General features: G+C 34.4%; 1 protein-coding gene across 1 annotated transcript; it reads right to left on the reverse strand.

Moving 5' to 3' along the window:
• Positions 1–784: 784 nt before the first annotated feature.
• Positions 785–10,276, reverse strand: LOC130654554 (rab-like protein 2A). Its single transcript, XM_057457165.1, has 8 exons — positions 10,136–10,276; positions 8,457–8,486; positions 7,550–7,629; positions 7,222–7,301; positions 6,993–7,104; positions 1,631–1,728; positions 1,181–1,264; positions 785–1,105 (listed from the first exon to the last, which is right to left on the reverse strand). The coding sequence occupies exons 1-8, from the start codon at positions 10,237–10,239 to the stop codon at positions 1,001–1,003; spliced, it is 693 nt and encodes a 230-aa protein (XP_057313148.1). The 5' UTR covers positions 10,240–10,276; the 3' UTR covers positions 785–1,000.
• Between the last annotated feature and the right edge of the window lie 13,884 nt (positions 10,277–24,160).

The raw sequence follows: 24,160 nt of genomic DNA on the forward strand, positions 1-24,160 counted from the left end.
ACCACAACATTTAAATGTTGTCGTTAAATTACTAACTCGCAAAGAAAAGGCTTTCGTAATAACAAGCACAGCAGTTATAAATAAAACGTAATAATTTCTTTCTTTTATAACTTAATATTTTTGTATACAGGATAATTTCTGTAATAAAAAAGCGACAGCAATATTTTAACCACAAACAGACCAACTAACAAAAATTGCAGAAAATACTCAAAAAGGGGTTATTAGATATTAAGATTCATAAGCACTTGTTATCAGTGTCTCTAACTCCACTAAATAGTTAATTGATTGATCACGCAAGCTAAAAGAAAGTTCACTATAATGCAATGCAAAACGATATTATGTGAATAGCGGGAAAAACAATATCAAAAATGCGTCTAACGATAGCCAAGCCAACTATATCTCAACTGTACATTATCACAAGAGAACATAAATGTTGCTAACTGCACAATAAATGTAAAAATCGCATGCAACCAAACCTGCATATAGCGAAAATACGATATGACGGGTAGTTATTGTTGTAAATAAAATCTCTGCACTGAGTAAAACTTATCAAATAACAAGCCTGTTTAGGTCACTGCACTTAACCATAGAAATACAATAAAAGGAGAGGTTATCGTACCTTATCTCTGAGAGTTTACATCTCGCGCTGCAAACTCTAGGTACTAGTCACGACCTCGCTGTTCCTATTTTCTTTAATTCAGTTTAAAGCGTCGCTTTAGCCAGGCGACGTCTGGTCTCCGATGACAACTAACAACAAACTGTATGAGAAGAGCACAAATATTCCTTCTCGTCTTAACATTCCAAAAAACATCTAAAACTCATTTCTTATGCAAACCACGCAACAAATAAAAAAATGCTATGACCGCATATACACTATTTGACAATTCGCTTACGCAAATAAAAAAAATGCAATCTAGAGTATTAAAATTCCGAACTGTGCATCAACAGCGGCATGGAATCTAAGTAAGCATGAAATCGCTAAAAAAACACTATGAAAACATTATTTGCTAATATCAGTCTCCTCTCTTTTTGACGTTGGATCTGATACCGGTGATATTGACGTGGATGACGGCGTTTTACTCTCCAAATTCATGTCTTCAAAATTCTAAAGAAAAGATTTAAATTAGCAAAAAAAAAACGTTATACTTTAGACAAAGCGAGTAATTTCTAATACACTGACTTCTAGTTCTTTAAGTACTTCGTCAACGAAGTCTGTTGCGTTTTCTTTATAATTTAGTGCTAGGCGGATGGCTTCACGAAAGACCTAGAGAAATATACATTTTAAATTTCTAATAACCTTTTACAGAGTAAGAAAGAATGCGGGAGTTTTAAATTTTATTTACCTATTTTATTTACTTACCTATTTTTTTACCTATCAAATTTTAGAAATCTCCTTCACTAGAGTAACACAAAGTGTGAAATGAGATAAGCAAGCCCTGGGTTTACCGGTTATTGTAAAATTAGCCAGAAACATTTATTTGCTTCAAATAGCACAAAACAGATCATTTAGACGACTGCGATAACATTTGTTTTTACACTGAATCATACAAAATATTATTTTTGTTCTTTTAAATAAAAGTAATAATTAAACCTAAAACCTAAAATAAGACTAAAGGTAAATACGACTTACTTTAACAACGTTCGTTCCATCTGACGCAGATACAAAATAAAACGGTAGATGATACTTTTTGGAGAAATTAAAACTTTTCTTCGTTACGTTATAATCAACTATAAGAAAAGAAAAAAGTTTTTTTTTGAAATCAGAACAACAAAAAAAATTCTATAGAATTGGCAAGGAGGTGTAATCCAAATCTAGAAAATATTACCAGTTTGTCAAAATATATGCCGATGTATAGGTATGCAATAAGGTAACGTAAAAAAAACTAGAGAACGCCAGTATCAACTGAATATAAAATATGAAAAGTTAATTATTTAAAAAGGTAAAAACACGACATCTTACTAGGAGGCAATGTTTCATAACAGAAATATTCATGGTAATATTCATATATCAAGGTTCTCAAAGTTTTTTTCTGGAAAATGATTTTCAACGTTTTCAAATTCTGACAGACCCTGCTTAAGCAAAGTGGATTGCCTTTAAATGACACTGAGAATAAACGAAATCTGCATCTAGAAGAAATGACAATACAAAAAGAGATTATTAGAAAACGTACAAAGCGCCGCAAAAATTTTTTGACCAAGTCTTGTTAACTTGATGTCTTGATTAGTTTTCGCTGTGACAGTATTCAGGGTGGCCACTCAAAATTAAAAAAAAATCCAAGAACTATTTAAGAACATTTCAAGAACAAAATATTGGTTTTCAAGGACAAAAATAATTTTCTAACAACTTCAACAAAAGCTAATATTTTGATCAATTCACTGACTTTATACAACAATATAGAATAATCTGTGATACTTTAAACCTTGGAGGAAAGAATACGGAAGGAGAAACAACTCTTTTAATTCTATTGAAACACTGCGTGAGGTTCTAGCAGGTGTCTGTATAGAAACTTAATTTGAAATTTTGGCGGTTGTGTGACTAAATTATTCGTGAATAACAATTCGCAACTATGATTGGTTATAAAAACAATTAGATAATTTGATGATGAATTTGATGATAATACCAAAACAAGAGGCCACATTGAAATTGGTAAAATTTCTTTTGTTCTTATGTTAACATAATTAGCGAAGAAGCACATGCTTGACACTTTTGTAAACAAAAAGAAAAAGTTTATATCTCGTTTTAAAACGACGTTCAGTTATAAGAAGTTATTTCTTTAGTTAGAATAAAAATTATTCCAGCACACATTTTGTCGGCACTCGTCCGGCGCATATCTATCTAAATTGTTTTTCATGATCAAAGTGGTATACTCAAGCCTGCAAAATAAGTTTATATCATGGTTAAACGCTTATTTCCAAACGTATTGTTGAAGTTTTTAACAGCAATGTTTACCGACTTATATTAGGCACACTTTCCATACAAATATTATGTGCCAGCAGCGTGTTACAGTCAGATTTCAATAGAAAAAAGTTAGCCCCTATTAAAGGAGAATATGGAATTTGATCATTTTTTTGCGAAAAAAACTCGGTCGAGCACCTCACGCACTGATTCTTTTGAAATTAAAAACAATAGAAAATTCAATACATTTAACCCTATTCGGTCCGGGGTTTTTCGAACATATTATGACCGGGGGGGGGGGGGGGGGCGGATTCCGCCCCCCCTCAATAACTTTTCATAGGATTGTTCAAATTGAATCAAACTTTGCACACTTATAGTACGTCATAAAAGGAACATAATGGCGCCATTAAACTTTTGCTTGCGTCAGCACATTTTCTGTGACGTCATCAGAAGCTTGAAAATTGTTAAAAATGCCACTATCTGCTTAAAATATAATTACTTAGGTTCTAGAGCGAATTTTTACATTCTGTTTGAAGTTTCTGAAAGCTAAATAAAAGTTATTTAACATATCTTTCGGTTTTTACATGCATCGGATAAAAAATTGCCAAAAATTGCCCGAAAATCCGTTTTTTTCCGATTTTTGGGTGAAATCCGAAAAAATCGGGAAATCGGATTAGTCACGTGTTCAAACTATTGACAATGATTCTTCTTGATGAAACAAAGTTGTGTTGCAAGTTTCAAGTTCTAAGGATAATCCTAACAGGAGTTATTATATTTTCCCCATTATAAGGATTTCATAGAGATTTTTAGGGGTAGTTTCGAGTAATGGCCAATATCAAAGCCTCTGAAAGGTATGGGACCTAAAAAATTAGCATGCAGGTGTCTAATAGATAAATGTTGAAACTCAGTAAGTATCATAGCCATATAACAAAGCAATCAGGAGTTATTAAAAAAAAACCGTCAGGGGGGGCGGAATCCGCCCTCCCCCCCCGGACCGAATAGGGTTAAAGCATACAGAAATGAAGTTGTTTCTCCTTCCGTATGCTTTCCTCCAAGTTTAAACAAAATAAAAGAGTGTAGACATGTAGAAACCTTGATAATAAAGTTGATATCATTAGAAAACTAGAATTAAATAGTAACAAAAGTGCAAAACTAAAATTACAAATTATTACTAAATTCACAAAAATAACAAAGTTCAATAAATAGTGTTCTTCTCTTCTTCTCTGTTTTTAAAATCTATTTATCCAGTATTATGGAAACGGTCCAAAGGATTCTATTTCTTGTGTTTTATAAAACTGTACTTCTCAATTAAAAATAGAACATATATTGTATTGTATAAGAAGATCTTCAAATTAGAAAATGAACCAGACAAAATGGCGCTAATATGAAGCTAATAAATAATCCATATATCTTGAAATAAATTAATGTCAACAAACTAAGAGTATTATGTAAAAAAATAAAATAAAAATAAAATAAAAAAATTATGTAGGTTATTAGTTTTCGAGATCTTCCTCCAGTTTTTTAATAGCCTCGTCTAAATCCACCATTGTCACTTTTTCTCCGTAATGGCTTTTCTGAATGCATTTGCTTTCAGAAACATAGCAATGTCATAGCTAACCTCACCCTCGTTCATATCTTTGTTCAATGATCGAATACATGTATCCTACCCCCATTCGTTTGCGTTTCACACTATCAATCTCATATGCTAATATTTTTCTCTTGTTATTGGCTGCTTCATTTTCTTTTGGTTGTTTGACTTCTTTAAGGGCAAATACATACCTGGAACGGCCTGTTTTACATGATGTAACCATTTTGGCAGTGATTTTAATATCATGCACATCTTTCTTGCAACACTTTAAGGCATCATATACCAACAACTGAGCACATAGTGACTTGTTTTTAAAATTTTCGATAGTGACTTCTTTGTTGATGGCTTTGTCCATGTGAAATAGTGAAGGCACCATGACTTTCCATAAATCTTTGTATTTATCACAACCGTTTAAATACTCGCGGTAAAAATGATCCAAACGATTATCAGAAAGACTAAGTTATCTTTATGAGTCTTAGCTGTGCTTGAGATGGACTCCTCCAACTGCAACTTGGCATTATCTGCTTCTTTTGAAATTATGTGGTTTGTTGTTTAAAACTTGTCCACGACCTTTTCAAACTTAAGTTTCAATCATATTCTTTGGAACAAGACTAGACAAAGATCGAACAAAAATGTGTTTCAATGGAGATCGTTCTTGTAGCTTTTTAATAAGTGCAGCACATTCTCCTTTAAACTTTAACTTCTTTGTCAAACTGGCTTGAAAGGACGAAAGCAAGGTTTTGGTGGCAGTTGGTAACTTGACTAATTCCAGTAGTAAATGATTCTCTCGTTTCTGCAAATCAATTTTAATTAAAGAACAAGCTGAATCAGCTTCATCACTAACGGTTTTCCGAATGAAAATCTTCATTAACCGACGGATAATATTTTCTAATATTTCCGAAGCAAATGGCATCATTGGTTTTTCCGTCTTGAATTGCTTCAGATACGAAGACATCATTCTGGCTACATCAACAAAGAATAGTAACTTTACTTGCATAAACATGTCAGTGTGGTGGGTGACCAAGGTGTCATACGAACTGCTTTTTCTTGGTTGTTTTGATTTGCATAAGGTTTGATAATGCTTTATGACATTCACAACATTTTCCCAAACTTCCTTTGCTCGGATGGCAGCAGGCTCATCCTCAACCCAGCGTGTCTGGCAAAACATTATTGGAAAAACTTCTGATTTGCTTAACAGAATACATAGATCTCTTCGAGCTGGGAAATCATTGAACAGCTTCCACATGGCCTTTAAAACCTTTTCCAATTTCCATCCAGTTGCTTTTACACCAGTATGAAAGGCTCCGTGCATCACGTGTAATCCACACGAACCAACATCAATAATTTGGGGATATGCTTTCTCAGTACGATGCGATTTTAAATTTTCATAAACTTTCCAATTAGTGTTTGGTCCGTCCATGGAAAGCGTGACCATTGATTTCTGGGGTAACGCATCAGTTGCTTGAAGAATCTCATGCAAGATGTTATCTGCATTTGGGCGCCTGAAAAACCTTGAGGTTCGGTAATGTGTCTGGACTTTATAGAGATTTCCATTCCAGAAACGAATCTGAACGTCCATTTCTTCTTTCTGTTTATAATGATTCAAACTTTCGTCAAAAAGTGTGGAATAGGTTGGCGAATTTTTAATTTCTTGGAGCAAGATTTCCATGAAATATGGGGCTAATCCATGTACGATGTAGTACGCACATTTCGTTTTTGCTATGTCACTGTCAGGGAACATCACACAAAATAGCTAATTAAAATTCAAGCAAGAACGAAATGAATGTGATGTTATTACTTTCAGAGCCCAACGAATTTCAGCATGAGAAAATGCTAATGTACTCATTATTAAATCAATCTTGTTAGTGGCGGGGGAGGCGTCTTTGCTTGATGATGGCTTTGGGGGGTTACTTTTGAAGAACAGAACAGAAACTGGACCATAGTTTTTCACATTCACTTGATGCTTGTTGCCCTTTGAATGCGATGCTAAAGCACTTTTTCTCATCACAGTTATGTCTATCACTGTGTTACAAAGTCTACACAATGCTTTGTGTTTATCTGGTCCCCTTTTCAACCATATTTAAAATTGTTAATTGCTCAACCAACTTTCATTAAAAATACTTTTTCCGTGCATTCTGGTACTTTTCTTATTAGACATTTTCTAACTATTCTAACTATTCTAAAAATGTACTCAAGAACATTCAAGAACCAAGGGTGGAAAAACATACTATTTCAAGAACAATTCAAGACCAAATAAAATTCAAGAACATTCAAGAACATCCAAGGTTTTCAAGGACGAGTTGCCACCCTGGTATTGCAAGAGAACTCTGTTTCAGGGATGGACACTCATTTAAATATCGTCTACCTCTATCCTTTTCTTAGGGAATTGGCAAATTTTGAGGAAATATGTCACCTAAAAAATACACTTGATGTTTTATTAAAAATTTTTACGATTTAATTATAATTTTAAAGCAGAGACATGCTAAATACTTGCAAACAAACACGTACCATCTATTTTGTTGGCCACCAATATACAAGGTATTTCAGGACGATATTCTCTCAACTCCTTGTACCAATTGGCTAAATTTTTATATGTTGTTTTACGTGTGACATCAAATACCTAAAAAATATGCTGAAAACTGAAACAAAACATACAGTGAGACATAACACAACCTTTTATACCGGTAAAATCCTTAACTTTGAACATTAAACTCAGTTGAAATAAGCCTTAACCTACCAATATACATGCATGTGCAGAATGATAATATGACGGGTGCATACTGCTAAAGCGTTCCTGGCCAGCGGTGTCCCAGAATTCTATAAAAAAAATATTTTTTTGAAATGTTGATAAATGCTATCTTCTAAAACATCCTTAAAACTTTTTATCTTTTATAACCATGTTAAAACAGATAAATTTGAACAATAATTTTTCTGCCATGACTATATTAACTTGCAAGAATGTTCATACAGTAAAGCAATACATTTTGTAGACTAACCACTATATATGGCAGCGTTTTTCCCCACAGTGAATAAGTAAAAAAGCGGTGCAAATTATGACTTCTTACCAACGTTAACATCTTTGTCGTCAATTTTTGTGAAATATTTGAACAGTGTGAGTGCATACGTAGATAGTTGCTGTGGTTTGCTAATATACTGTGTGAAGGAGAAAAATGTTTGCATTTATTGCCATCACACGAAAAGTGTATATTTTTTGATAAGAAACTAAATCAAGATCATAATAGTGAAATCTGCTAATTAAGACAGATTTCAGATAAATTCCCCCAAAAATGAAAAGCAGTATACTAATTTTTATATTGGCTTGAATTTGAATTGGTATGCATAATCTTACTGTATATATATACATTACTAACCTTATTTTAAAAAATAGTAACACTTGCATTACTTGTTGTAAAAAATAGCTGCTTTCATAATGGATTCTAGTTTTCACTTGAAAAAACAGAAAATTTCAAACAATCTAATTTACTTTTTCAACAAAACTTTATTATATAATACCATTATTATATATTTGAATTTTTTCCTTTTTACTAAATTAATTTTTTATACCAGACCTCAAAATTACAGCATATTCCTTGTTTTGTTTCTTTAGACGTTCTTATTATTACAAGAATTGGATTGTATTTTTCAGTACATACATAGAAGATTTATTCGAAATTTTGTTTAACTAACAGTTAGTCAAAGACATTGAGATTTCAAATACATACTAATGAGTTCGGGAAATATTTGAAGAAACAGCTTTTGAAATGCTTTAAGACACTCAAAAAGAAGACACCTTTTTATTATCCAAGGCATGTATTTCTATAGCTTCATACAGAAATCACCTTTAGAGCTAGAGATTTCTGTCCCATATCACTAGATTAAAAAAATAATTCGTTTGTGCTATGAAATAAAAAAGGGATTAATAAAATATACATAACAATACATATATTCACACGGCATGCAATGAAAAGATACTATCCATCCATTAAAAAACGTTCAACTAACCTAAATAAAAAAATTACATGTTTACAAAAAGTGGATTAATGAGCCCTTTGTTATTTACAGTCCTAATTTTAGTTGGAGGTACTGAAAGTTTGACAATTTACATTTGTTTCCTGAAACGATATAAAAACGATTTAAAAAAATGATCTATATAATAATACAGAGCTTCTGTCTGTGACTTTTGCAAAGTGGATAAAATTTCTTTGATAAAGACTATAAAACATCGCCTATAAATTTGTTCTGTAAATTAGCAAACTTTCACGTTAGAGCAATATTGACGTCAAAGGAAAGTATATTAAGATTAGTGAAGCCATTGCATTGCAGATAGATAGATAGATAGATGTGCATATTTTACATGGCTAGCCTCACAAATATCGAGGGATATACCCTGTCTATTATTTCCAGGAGGGGCCATGGCGTAGATGGAGAGTCCTAGAGTATTTAATGCTCATTTTGAGCTACGCAGACCCATTTTGAGCTACGCAGACCCAATTAGAGCCTGCGCTCTACTAGACAATTCCCGGCAACATCCAACGGCCCACACAGTGTGCCATCTTCCCAATTTCCCTCACATGGCTTGGGTTAACCCGGGGCTATGGTAACATTCACTCGCCCATGTTGAATCGCCGTCAAGAGGAATCGAACCCCGGTCTCCTGCACAGAGTACGAGAGCTATAACCACTAATCTACGGCGCCACAAATCTACGGCGCCACTTTTAAATTTAAGGCTAAATAACGGGTGGAAATAACTGAGGTCATCTCCTGCATGGGTAACTAGGGACTACCTGGGACCAATTTAGGTAAGTTCTCCAAACCTGGGTCCCCGAATCCCATTTTCAGGACACCTTTTAGATTTTACCACAGCAGCTCTCTTGTTTGCAAGACCCGACAAACATTCTCAGGCACATTAAAAAATAATATTTGGGGTATGTACACAAGAATGGGAATTCGCCAGTACTGTTGAAATGACCAGGCCAGTTTTTGGATACAGTAAAACCTAGTTGTAGCTTGCCCGTATTATATATTAATAGGATTTTTATACAGTTTGGAGTAGCCAAAATTTGACAATAAATTGTTTAAATATGAAGCATCAGATAAATCGTATTCAACCATATTATTGTTAGTTAGCTAGCTAGTTATAGGCAGCTAATATGGTTGAATAGCTTACTGATATAATTATTTTCTGGCCTTTTGATTAAGTTTCAATTTGCAATTTACAGTCTAAAATTTTCATTTTTCTCTGGTCTTCCACAATTGTTCTAAGATTGGACATGTACGTCCATGGATTAAACAGTCCAGTCTTAAGACTGGCCACCCATTTGTCACTGTCAGAAGATTGGCCTGGCCAGTCTCTCCAAGATTGGGCAGAACAGTACCGTTAGCTCGCCAGCTAGCTGCACCTGGCAATACGATTTTTCAGCAATGATATGTTTTAGGTTAAAAAAGAATACCTTAGAAAGGATACCTGTCTCTCTTCCCTGCTTTCGCTATTGCCCTGTATCTTTTTACGCTCCCGCAGAAAAAATATTTTGTTTAGTCTACTAGGCTGAGTTTCCCTTTCCATTCTAGTAGGGCAAAAACAAAAATAGTGTAACAATAGAATGTAACCTCAGGATTAATACTTAAAATTACAAAAATAAAAAAAATTCTACTTTGATTTTCCAACAGCACTATCACCTAAGCATATTACTTTCACTCGCTCTGATTTCTCCATATTTACTGTTTTGTTTTTGTCCACATTCCGCTTCTCTGCCATTTCCAATAAAAATTTATTTTTTTCTTAAGTTGGCAGAGTATACGAAAACCATACTTTTGATGTAGTCAATGGTGAATGAATACACTATAGAACATGCCACACTCCGTTTGCGGTTTGAATTTATGTTGATATTTTGAATACGAAGTCTAAATTGAATATTTTTATATTTAATATTTAGTATTCATTCCTAAGACGACCTTGACTTGCAATGTACATGATTTTTTTTATAAGCATGACATTTATAAGCATCCATAGGCTTAAATTTGGTCATTTTTTAAGCATATGTCTAAGAAAATGTTGTGAAGATTTTATGTGTTTGTTTTATGAGCAGTTTATCTTGACAACAATACAGTTTAAAAATTTTCATGCTATCAGTATTACTCACAAAAGTTTCCTATTCAAAATATACAGACTTATTATAAATTGATAAAATTCGATATTTTTTCAAATAAGGATATTAAGCCTAATCATGTGTTTAAATAAATCTCTTATTGTCATTAAGCATAACCTAAGCATATCTGTAGCTCAAAAACTTTTCATAAACATCCTTAAGCCATATTTTGGAATTTCAATTGCTTATAAAAAAATGTAATTCCAAATAAAAATATTGTGGTTAGATTTTTCTTTATAACGGCTTTCAAAAGAAAAAGAAACAAGAAGCCCTGCGGCTTAAAGATTTCCGCCATTATATAAAAATCGTGACTTAATTGCAAAAAATTAAGAGGCCTGGGACGAGCAAGCGAGTGTCATTTTGGCAAAAAAATCTCTCGAACTCCGCGTATATAGCGAAAGGTACTTTAAATTGTTGCTGCCGATCCCTATAGTATAGCCATTTTTCGGCCTCTGTTGGCATTGTGATCTTGACTGCAGAGTGATCGGTGCAGTACCTGTAATGATTGTCCCTCGATTCAACTGTGGGAAACCATGTAGGCAGTTCAAGCAAAAGTGCATTGCGTTCCTATTCCTTGAGATCTCCTTGCCCAGGAGTCTCGAGAGACTTTTGACGGATGCGTAATGTATCTTTTTATCAATGGTGATAAGCAGCAGGGTCACTACCTTGGTACGCCAGTTGTGCACCGATCGGCGTAGGATGTTGATACTCTTTCCCTCTATTTAGAGGACGTTTACCGCAATGTCAGGGTTATTCGCCTCAAATTTGTAGATTGATTTGATAGCGATTGGGTACTCTATACCATCCCAATTATAAAGACCTACGTAGGGTCTATTTGGATTTGGATTCTTCCCTATATCCTCATGATGCAGTGATGCTATAATGGCCCATTTGAAACATTCCTCATCCTCATTTACCGGGTTAATGACGGCCTTTTTGGATGCTACCCATTTGGGTAGGGAGATGTACGATGAGCCTCTTGTCAGGCATAGCTTGTGGAAGTCTACGTCAAGGTGTTGAATTTGACTTATTGAAAAACCACTCCAGGGTAGTGCTGGATATTCCACATGTGTTTTAACCTGGGCAAACATCCCATTCAGCATGTCATCTACATCGTTACCCTGAAATCCCGAGGCCATATTGCTATGAAGGACCTTTTTCACCTCGATGTACTCCTCCTCCTCATTAGCTCCCTCTATATTTGTTGGTTTTTTCCACATTATCCATTATAGAATCCCATAACCGTGCGTTTAAGGGTCGCATATGCACCCTTTACCCCCTCCTTTATAGGCTTTGGGACGGCATCAACCAGCCAGTTGTACCATTCCTGCATCTTGGATTTCACGATTTCACGATTGATCATCTCTTGTTTCTCAAAAATATCCATGGCCTTCGGCGTTGGTAGTATTGTTACTACGGCCTTTCCTTGTCCAGCCCTTCTGGGTGGCCTCTGTGGTACATCATCTAATAAGGAAACCAATTCAGCTTTACGTAGTCTATAATACCCTGTTAATCCACGACCTTTTGCAATATCACGTAATTGTTTGACAGCGTATGAATCCATTCTCTTTATTATATAGATTTTTTTTGTTTGTCGGATGATTTCATTCTGCTCGACTAACACAGTTATTTCACTCGGGGAATTTCCCTATCGTAGAATATTATGGTAAATTATGTTAGAAAATATTGGACCTCTTATTCTACATTGATGACGCCATCATATTTGAATACTAGGTCTTATGTAGATTAATATGGAATGGTATCGGATGGTGCTGGATTAATAGGGACCGTGCTGTGACTTGCCGTGACGTCATTGTTGTACGCGCATACGATTGTGCCAGAAGTAACATTTCTCTAACAGCCTTTACGATTGGAATTACACTGGATTAGTTGAAGAAAATCAGGAAGAGGATGACAGTGACGCAGATGTTGACTTTACAATTAATGGAAAAAACGACATAATTGTTTTGTACTTATTCTCTCATAGTTGTTTTTGTATGAAAAACATACATAGAAATAAATAAATAAAATTCTACTCCCCCCTTTCCTATGTAATCAGTCGTAATCATTTAGTTGACCCTTTCCAAAATACGTCATCATCTACTTAAGCCTCCCCCCCCCCCCCCCCCTTCACAAATAAAATGCATGCAAGATATAGAAAATGGCGAATACAAAAGCTTTAGATAGTTAATATTTTTTATACTCATGATAAAATATGCTGTTAATTTTTTTTGATTTGCTTATGTCATCAAACAACTTGAACCCTCCCCCCCTCCCCCAAAGCGTAAGCAATTTCAATGCTCCCCCCCCCTTTTTCCCAATTGATTACGTAATGTGTGAACGCTCCCTTTTACAGGAATATCAAAAATTAGTGGGGGAAAAGTGACTTATTTGAAAAATTAGTCGGGAAAAAGTGACTTATTTTTCAACCTTGACTTAATTTTTCCCCGACTAAATTTTAACCAGATGAAATTTTTCCCCGACTTCCGATAAAGTAAGTTTATCGCATAATTGAATAAGTTTATCGCATGTGATCAAACAAGTTTACCGCATATAATATTGGAATCTCAACACTACGATTAATGTATTTTACGGAATGTATTTAAACAGTATGACCTAAACCCTCGTAATAATCGCAAATTAATAAACGCGACCGTGTTTGAATCTTTCACGCTGCATTTCAGAAACAAAACTTTATCCCTTTAAAATTGTAGTACCTGGATTAAAAAGTGATATAGGTGTCTATGGGAATATCTAAATCAGTGGCATCGAGGGTAATTTATGAAACTTAGCAAAATCAGTTTTAAAAAACACAATGCCTTTTGCGAGACAAAGAAAATTTCGGTAAAGTTCCACGTTCAATAAAGATGGACGCCGCGTAGCTTACAATACAGGATTGTTTTCGTGTTTGGTTTGGTTGGATAATTTTAGTATATAAATTAAAATTAAACGCGAATATTGCTTTACAGCTAGCTAACTAGCTTGTATGTCTGAAAATCTTGCATGTAGATTTGGAGTGCCCTCCAGTCTTTTTTAAATAGGCTGTTGATTTTGCGAGATATTTTACTGCAATGCGAATTCCTGTGCTATTATACCAACTAAACCTAGCGGAATTTATGCAAGAGCTCAGTTTTGTTGGTTTACTATCTATACTAAGCTATTGTCAACTCATTACAAATTAGCTAATAAAAGTAATATATTGCTATGTAGCTATATTGCTTCTTTCTTCCACCCTTCTGGAACTGGAACATTGAAGTGGCATGGACAAGATTTAATTATTGTTCATTTCAGCTCTCATCACGTGGACTATTGTTTTCCAAAGAGTAGAAAGATTCATAGACAAATTTTATAGCTCTTTCATATGAAACCAACTTGTTTTTTCATGGGAAGTAGGCTATGAAAAATGACCCAAATAGCTACATGCGTTCCTTCTTGGTTGGTAGAAATTCCATTCATTGAGCCATGATTGGGATATTACTTACTTGAGTCTGTTTTGATGTATTCTTCATCTACCTAAATTGCTAATTCCGCCACTTTTAATCGTGTCCACGAAGGAGTAGGTGTATCCCGGGATTAATCGAAGAAAAATATTCAACTTTTTAAATAGTATGTGTGCCAAAATTATTACACGTGGAATCGTGATTTTTTTTCTTCCAAAATTTTATGACATTTATTTAGTGAAAATTGTTCATATTTGTTGATTTGTTAACATCAAGAGTTTGATATAGTGGCAACAAAAATTCTAACTTTCTTGCCACGCATCAAAATTTATCATTATCACGCGCGTGCACCAAAATTAGTGGCTCCAGCTCTCGTACTCTGTGCAGGAGACCAGGGTTCGATTCCTCTTGACGATGATTCAACAAACCATAGCACCGGGTTAACCCAAGCCATGTGAGGGAAATTGGGGAGATGGCACACTGTGTGGGCCCTTGGATGTTGCCAGGAGTTGTCTACAAGAGCACAGACCCGAATTGGATCTGCGTAGCTCAAAAATGAGCATTAAATAATCTAGGACTCTCCATCTAAGCCATGGCCCTTCCTGGAAATAATAGACAGGGTATACATATCCTTCGATATTTATGAAGCTAGCCATGTAAAATATGCACATCACGATAAAAGTAGGGTGCGCCAAAATTTGAACGTGCCAAATTTTATACCAATAAAGTAGCTTTTCCAGTATACACCAAACATAAATTATTTGGTGCCTTTCTCTCCTCCTTTGTAGTGAAAATATAGATCTAAGGCTTTCAGTTGTTCCCAGTAGTTAAAAGTTCTCATACCAGTTATTTTCTTCATATAAATTTGTTGTATTGTCTCTAGATGCTGGGTTAGACCCACTCTAACAGGGGAACAGAGCCGAGAGCAATAGTTAAAGTGAGGTTAAACTAAAGCATTGTACAACGTCAGGAGTGTTTGTAGCAAGCAGAAAATATTTGAAGTATCCACCCACACACATCTCTCGTCTTTTTAACAATACCCTAATATGTGATGTAAAAGAACAGCCATTGGACATTTTCACACCCAAGTCTTTCACCCCTGACTGTTCTTCTATTTTTTGCCATCATTTGACAGGTATACGGAGACATTTTTCAATTCAGCGTTTTTTCCATATATACTTTACATGTACAAATTTGCTACTATTGAAATCCATTTTTTTGCCCATATATAAACTCTATTTAGATCCCTTTAAAGCATAAATATATCACACAGTGTTTTGACACCTTTTAACAGTCTTGTGTCGTCTAAATATTTGCTACTTCAGATTTGATGCCATTTACTGTTACAAATTGTTTATGGTCAGTTAGAAAGAACTTAAAGGGAACCCAAGGTATAAAATGATGTTGGACTTTTATTATAGAGCTTAAGAAGTTAGCTAACAAGTCTTTTTAAATTTTTTAAAAGTTCTTTTCCTTCTCCAGATATTCACATTTAAAGAATTTCAGATTTAATTATGCTGCATGAATTATGATGTCATATTTCATTAATAGCAAATTTGGACATTTTCTTTCATCAGTAAATTTAGAACTGTTAAGGGGTGTGCATTCAAACTTTATTAATGTATAGATATTATAAAGGTTAATTGATTAACATAAATTTTTTTTGCCAAAATGGCACTCGCTTGCTCGTCCCAGGCCTCCTATTTTTTTGCTGACGACTTAATAACTCGGGATCCTCAACTTGTGTGAGGCCTTGCCTTGAGAGGTGTCAGATTGCACGCACACGCGCCCACCCACGCGTAAAACGTCTAAGGCGTGCGATTCAGCACACGCTCAAAATTGTATAAAATTTAAAGTGATTGCCTTATTACCTTGCATTTTTATTTTTTAATCTTAGTTTTAACAGCACCACGAAAACATATTTTACATACAAGAAATTAATTTAGAACAGGGTGCAGTACCACTTAAATGTAACTTTACATGTACGCAAGTTTTATGACGTAATGTAATGTTCTCATGTCTACATAAAGAACCTTCGCATATCTTTAGTTTACATATGAACTTAATTGCTTTCTATTGATATCGTTGTGTGCGAAACATAACCATAAGATTTGATGAATCTTTTTGTTCTAGCATGTAACCTGCATGCTATTGTTTGAAAGTGTTAACAATAACGAAAGGTATTAGAAGATATATATTTTTAAAAAAATGAATTAACATGCGTAAAGCGTTAAAGATTTTGTGTTTAATGTAAAATCATGTTTATGCGAAGAATGTAAAATCAAAGCGATCATATTAAAACGTTTTATAATAGCATTGTATCTTGTGCATTGCTACCTGTTTTTTTATTTCTATTTTGAGAACACTGTTTCGATACTCATGTGCCTTAATTTTTGTGCATGCGGCTAAAAATAGTAGTTTCGAAATTAGTTTCGGTCGATCAAATTAAACTAACTTGATGAAGATTGAATAAATAAAGTATATAATTTGCCATTTTCGGGAATAACAAGTTTTATTAATTTTTGTTGTGTTGCGTTTTGTTGCATTGCAGTAGATCTTTTAAAAATGATGGAAACAGCATCATAAAAAGCGAAAAGATCGCTGTAGATCATTTAAAAACAATGAAAACGAAATTGTAGAAAGCGAAAAGATTGCCTTAGATCGTTTAAAAATTATAGAAATAGCATCTTAGAAATCAAAAAGGTTACCATAGATCGTTTAAAAATCATGAAAATGGGATTGTAGAAAGCAAAAAGATCACCATAGATTGTTTAAAAATTATGAAAACGGGATCTTAGAAATGATTGAATTTGTATAAGTTGTATCTGCTCAGTTTTACATATGAACATGGTTCGCTTTGGTCAAAAATTAATGAATTTTTTGGAACCGAATTCCCAAAGTTTAATTTAAAGATGGCAACAGGGTGCCGATGCCATGGTGACCATGTGCTCTAATATTATTCTTGTTTTGTTAGCTAGTGAATTTCTTTCAGCATCTAATATAAAGTTAATGTGGATTTTAATAACAATAACATATATTAAAGAACAAGAGAAAGCCTGGTGGAAGAAAAACATTAAATTCAGAGACTTTAAAACAAATAATAAAAAACCACACACCATCGCACACCCAGGGACTTTTGCTCGTGCGGTTTGTCACACGCTCAACTAAAACTCATGGCAAGGGCTGTTGTGTATGGGTGTTATATGGCTTGTTTACATCACTTCTGGTGTGATACTATTATTCAAACAATCCCTCCAGATTTTAAATAGTTGTGTAGTCAGTGATTCACTACATTTACTCGATAGCATGGCTGGGAAACCATCTGGTGCAGCTACAGCATTGTTTTTTATAGTTTTAATTTCTTCTAGAAAATTATTTTTATCAAATACTGTTCCTCAAGATCATTTATATGGGAATAGTTTTTGTTATTGTATTCTGACGGGTCTGTTTCAATATAAGGGTTGCCGAAGACTGTTAACTTCAATTTATTTACTGAGATAGATAAAACCCCCAGTCATACAACACAATTAAAAACTAATCTAAAATATAACAGTAGTAAACATAGTAAACAATCTTAAACATTCTCCCATCTTTTAAGAGAGATAGCATTCTGCAATAACTGTCTTCTGAACAAAATGAAATGTTTAAAAATAAAAGAATGTAGTTTTGTTTTGTTTTCTTTTTTTGATTCGTTCAACAACAAGAATTATTGTCCCTGACATATCATCTTCCTAGGGGCTACAACAACTTGCTCATAATGTAATCAATCAAACGTAATCTTCCCATTCATTAAAACATTCATCAACCGCTGCAAGGATGCTCCTCGCTTGGTCATTCCATCTGACAATTGTAATGATGCAGGTACCCATCGAACAGAAACTTTTCCTTCATTGACCATTTGTTGAATAGCTGCTATATCGATTCTAAGACGTTTTTCTGACACCAGAGTAGTAGCATGAATATTTTCATACAAAGATTTATTATCAATATAAGCTGTTATGGGAATACAATTCTCATTTGTTCTCTGTGAAAACAAAATCTGTGACATTAAACAGCCTATGTAGTATGCATTATCAATACCATTAACTAAGGATAAGGCTTCAGCAGCAATGGTACTCTTAACAACCCTCTTGATCTTCTTTGAACACCAAGAAATTGGGAAACATTTCCCATCCTCCGCAACGACAATCACTATACTACCGCCAGCACTGGAGACGCCATCTGGTAAGTTTGCATATGACGCATCTGAAAAGACTACCAACTTCCACAATTCATACTTTGGCATATTTGGAAAGATTAAGCACACATTGTTAGTGGCTTTCATTTTCTTTATAACCTTGTTAGCCACCAAAAGATGCTCTACTCTTGCGTTTTTAATGGAAACACTTAATTCCAGCACATCGAAAGCCAAATCTGGGCGAGTTTGAGTAGCTAATCCAGTTCAATTGTCCTATTGCAGATCTAAGTTCATGTAATTCGTCATCATTGAGTTCATCACGCTTTCTAGTGGATCGTTTGTTTGAAATCTGTATTTCCTGAATGCATTCAACATACTGCTTTTGATCCATAGTTATATTTCCACCATCTTGAGAAATGTTTATCCCAATGTATTTAAAGTTGGTCTCTTCTATCTTACCAACCTTATAGGTCTTAATCAACTGTGACATAATAGATGCTTCAAAAATTTTATTTCCTGCAAGTACAAAATCATCTACATGCATTATAAAGATGCCACACAGATTGTTATCTGTATCTTTCCAGTAGAAAAGTGCTTTATCTACTGTGGACTGCTCTGCCTTCAGCTTTAATAAGGTCTGACGTACACTGAAATACCAATTTCTTGGAGCATCGTTTAAGCCATAAACGACTTTTACAAGCTTCCATGTGAATCCATCTGGAACATTTGCTTCTTTGGGTGGTGTAACATAAACATCACGATCAATAGTGTGACCTTGCAGAAATGCAGACTTTACATCTAATGCCACACAATTCCAATTCTTGCAGGCTGCTATTCCAAAAAACATACGAAGAGTGTCTTTAGCTGCGGTTGGTGAGTCACGTTGCAGTTTGTGCTCTTCCTCAAATCCTCTAACAACAAGACGTGCCTTAACAACTTTAGAGGAATCCACTTCTTTTTCAGTGATAATCCATCTTGTTGATATCTTACTTTGTTTATCATCCGGAACCTGTCGAACAACATCAAACAATTTCCAGTTGTCTAATTCCTTCTGTTTTGCTTTAACTGCCTCTACAGTATCATGTACGTGTTCTGGAAGAATAACTACATTGACACTTTCAACTTTTTTCCAATCTTCAACATCCTTAAAATCTAGGCACATTTCATCATTTGTACCTTCTTTCCTTATGTTGTACCAACTACTGTACTTCCCTGTAGCTTTTCCACCTCTACTTATCACTTTTGCTGAAAACCATTCTGGTACATCTTTCATTTTCACTTCAACATGGTCGTTAACTTTGGGAAAATCGTGCTCTTTTCGAACAGACACCTGTTGTTCTCCTTCCAAATTCATTTCTGCTTCTGGTACATCTGAAACATTTTCCTCATGTTCACTTCTGTTACGTTGTTCCTGTTGCACAGGTGTAGCATTTGACTCTTCAACCTCTAAATCAATCACTACTTCTGATTGATGATCACCTACATCTTTGTTCTCTTTAAGATCTGTATTGTCAAGTTTGTTCTGATTAGAGCCAGAAAATTCTTGACCCACTTTAACTAATCGACAAGGTGGGACTCTGACATACACACTGCCTTGCCGAACAAAAACAACCTTGCCGTCTTGACCAATAACTTTAGCAGGACCCCTCCACTTTGGTGAATCATCACGTTTATAGTAGACTTTCTCTCCAGTGTAATACTGTGTGTTAGTACTTCGAATCTGATGACGCAAAGCTCTTCTAACTCTTTCTGAAGCTTCAGCTTCAATAAATGCTTTACGTGCATTATGAAGGGCATTAATATGCTTTGCAAACACATGTGATACGGTTACACCCTCTAAAGCTGGTGGATTTGCATTTAACACTGATGGCAAATTCGGATTCCGTCCGAAAACTAATTGATAGGAACTATAACCAGAATTCGTATGCAAGGAATTCTTGGCATTAAGTGCCCAGACCAAACCAACTTCCAACGATAATTTTGGGTTTTCATCAAGAATCTTTCTCAAACAATCATCTACAATTGCATGGTTCCTTTCACACAATCCATTTTGCCATGGACTACAAGCTGCTGTGTTTAAAACTTCAATATTTAGGTTATCACACATATCCCGGTACTCTTCATTAGCAAATTCTCCTCCATTGTCTGCTAATAAGCGTCCAGGAACACCAAATCCATTGCCAATCCACAACTGCATGGTTTTGTCAATAATAACAGAAGGTAATTTGCTTCGAATTACTGTAGCTAAAGTGAATCGAGTAGCTGCATCAATGAGGTAAAATAACCATATTTTACTTTTTACCCATTCTTTAAGATCCATTACAACACACTGATTGAAATCAGTAGCTAATGGCAGTGAGACCACTGGTCTAGGTGGTGTCTGCATGTTTCACAGTCCTGTTCAATTTGATCCAGGATTCTCTTACAGTCTTCATCATATAGTTTTGCATCAACCAACAAACTTGCTAACCGTTTTGCAGTGGGATGTCCAAATTGCTTGTGCAATTTTACAACTTTCTTTTCTTTTTCTTTAAACGACTCATTTATCAATATTGAGTTGGATAAACAGACTTCATCCTCTTTCAAGGGTACGCAATAATGGCCTGATGTTGTATTCTGCAAATCAACTAATGTACCAAATATTTCAGCAGTGTCGTTTACCAGATCTAATTTCATGTCCGCTTTCTTCATAGCTGTTTTACTAAGAAGAAGAGGTATATCACATTCAACTATGTCTGTCACAATTTCACATTCCTTCCCAGCCATATTACATGGTATTTTAACTTTGCCATTGGATTTTAATCTTTCCCCACCACCGAATCGAAAAACAGTGTCACTGGGAGATCGTTGTATTTTACACTTTTGCTCTGTTGTTAGTGAATCCAAATAACACTTAAGCCAATCTTCTCCAGTAACAGTTGCTGAACAAGCACTATCTAGTACAGCACAGTTAAGAGCTTCTGACAATAAAACACTTTTGTCTTCAATTACTGCGCCCGTAAAAAGAACTGCTTTTTCCACCATATCATTTTCATCGCTTGCTTGGAACACTGGCTTGTCAAAGGTTTTATTCCCATGAGGACAAAACCGTGCAAAGTGCATAACTGACTGACAAATGTGACATCTAAGTGGTTCACTCTTTTCATCAAGTGGATTATTTCTTTTACGTAATGGTCGTTGATTGTTTCGTTCATAATTATTTCTGTTACCATATCTGAAACGTTCATTTCGAGGTCTAACTGAATTTCCATGAGTTCCAGTAATAAATACAGGTTCAGTTTTAGTAATAGATGGTTCAACTTTTATGCTTTCATTGCTATTAGTAGGTAATGATTGTTCTCTGAAAAACTTTTTTAATGCACTTTTCATTTGTTTAAACATAGTATTTACTTCTTCATAGTTTACACCAGTAAGTACAAGCTGTCTGTCCGAATGTTTTAAACAAGCTCCATCAAGTAATTTGAATGCTAAAACACTTTCTGGTAATGCCATATCAAATTTCTTTGTTTTATTGTACAACTTTTCAAATTCTATTATATACGACTCCATAGTTTCATCACTTTTTCTTTTATAACGATCAAAGTTTGTGTAATGTTCATACATATCAGTTAATTCATCTTTCTTAAACAAGTTGTCATTCTTTGTCATTCTTGTCACTGTCATTCTTTGCTATAATTCATATTTCCATCTATCAATATTTTTCTTAGCATATGAGAAAAAGTATTTTATAGTAATTCTTGATGGCTGAGGTTGCTCTACTGTCATCTAGCTGTTTTGTCTTTCTGTAGGAGTCTTGCAGCTTTTTTTTTAATATCTACTAGCTTATTCTTCAAACTCGTTATTTGTATTTTTTTTGTTATTTTACATCTTTCTTTCTTCAAAATTCTTCTCTCTCTTAGAACTTTTCTAATGCATTTTTTTATTAATTCTTCTAACAGGAACATGCAATTCTGATAGTTCTTGACATATCGATATAAGTTTATCAAATTTTTTGTGCACATCATTACCCTCAAACTCAGTATCCCAATCTATCTTGTCTTCATTCTGTTTTTTCCAATTGACTGAATCATAAAAATATTTTTTTATATAAAAGTTGTATTTAAAAATCTTTTCATTTGGTAGAAAGGAACATAGACGGATGTAGTGTAATCTTACTTCTATGGTTGCCTGGTGTGATAAAGAGTTGAAAATTGGTATACAACAACAACTATTCTTTGTTGTTTGTTAAAAATAATTCCAAAATATTTCCGTCTTTGTGTGTCGGATTCTGTACATATTGTTGTAATTGATATCTATTACAGAAATTGAATAATCTTGCATACATCATTTTTTTCTTTTTTGAAGTGCATTTTGCTGTAGTCCAATAAAACCAGGAAATGTTTAGTAGGTTAAAATTGCCAAGGACAAAGATGTCCGGTGTTTCAGATTCACTACACTGATTTTCAAGTACCAACCTGAGCCTTGTCACATTTGAAACCGTGACTAGAACCATCAGGCTGTCGATAGACTACAGTGAGAATTATATTTTCTCTCTTAGAATAAACCACAAGGACTTCACTAACATTGTTTGAATATTGTATTAATACTTTTAATTATGATGCGATAACGTCTCTGATATATACAGTAACACCACCACCTGATCTACCTCTTATTATTTTTTTTCTAATCCTATCACTTCTTAACACAGAGTATCCAGGAATTTGAATCTCTGCATATTTATGATCTCTCAACAATGTCTCAGTAAGGGCTATGAATAGTTGATTCTTTTCATGGAGCACTTCTGGGATGAAAGGAACAGAGGACAGTACAGTCATTGGCTTCAAGCCTTAAAAATTAAGTGAAGGTCTCGTAGGTAGTAAGACACTATGGTTGGTTGATACTGGGGCACAGCCCAATTAGTTGGTATTGGTTGACCTGTTGTTCTCACAGGATCTTGAACATGCATATTTTGAAGTGGTTGAGCCGTTGCCAAATTGAAAATTTTGTTGTCTATTTCTTTTTAGTATTTCTGCCTTGAAATTGTGAAGTAGTATAAAAAAATCCTTATTTATACATTTGTTTTCTCACCTGTGTTTGTCACCATGTTTTTTTGAATTCAGCAAATCTATGTTGGTTTGTTTTTCTCTTTCTGTGCCCTTCATATAGACATATATTACACTTCTCATTATATAGCATGCACCTCTGTTTATTGAGTTATTACATATTCTGTAGTGATAAACAACACAATTTTCTTCCATATTACAGTCGTGCCTGGCTTTGTTTCTGTGTTGCATCAATTTTCTACAAGGTTTGGGATGTTCATAGGGACACCCTTCGCCTTTCCTTCCATACTTACAATCTTCATGTTTGTAAAAATTACGGATTCTTTTGTTTAGAAATTTTTTGTCTCTGTTTTATTTTCATTTATTTTCCTCGGCTGCCAGAGAGGTGAGTTGAATATTTTGTTCTTTTTAAAATTAATTCTTTTGTGCATAAATTCTATTCTATAATTCTTTTTATCAATTTGAGTGAGATACATTGTGCTTGACTATAACATCAGGCTCAATAGCACTATCTTTCTTACAAGCATCAGTATAAGCTTCCTCTATTGATAAATCCTGAGAAGCCATGCTATCTCCATTTTATTGGTTACTTATTCACCGAGTCTACCAATTTCAATGATTGTATCTGATTCACACCGACCAAATAATGGAAGCCTGGCAATGTTTTCCAAAATATATTGATAATTCCATCTTCAGCTATCATTGACAAATCAGATAGTTTTTCTAAGTAACATTTTTGATATTTCTTTTTATTATTTCGCCAACAGGAAGATCAGATATATCCCAATCCCAGGTGATGTTATATATATACTTATCATGATTTTCATAATGTTTGTATCAAACATATACATTTCAGGCCTCACCAAGAAGA

This window comes from Hydractinia symbiolongicarpus, chromosome 8 (genome assembly GCF_029227915.1).
Source record: "Hydractinia symbiolongicarpus strain clone_291-10 chromosome 8, HSymV2.1, whole genome shotgun sequence".
Classification (NCBI taxonomy): domain Eukaryota; kingdom Metazoa; phylum Cnidaria; class Hydrozoa; order Anthoathecata; family Hydractiniidae; genus Hydractinia; species Hydractinia symbiolongicarpus.

Coding starts and splice junctions, on each gene's coding strand:
- LOC130654554 (XM_057457165.1), bottom strand. CDS start 10,239: ATGGCAGAGAAGCGGAATGTGGACAAAAACAAAACAGTAAATATGGAG. Junction 8,487..10,135: donor AGTGCTGTTGGAAAATCAAA/GTAGAATTTTTT, acceptor TTTTTTATTTAG/GTTAGTTGAACGTTTTTTAA. Junction 1,729..6,992: donor GGTGGCCAACAAAATAGATG/GTACGTGTTTGT, acceptor CTTTTCTTATAG/TTGATTATAACGTAACGAAG.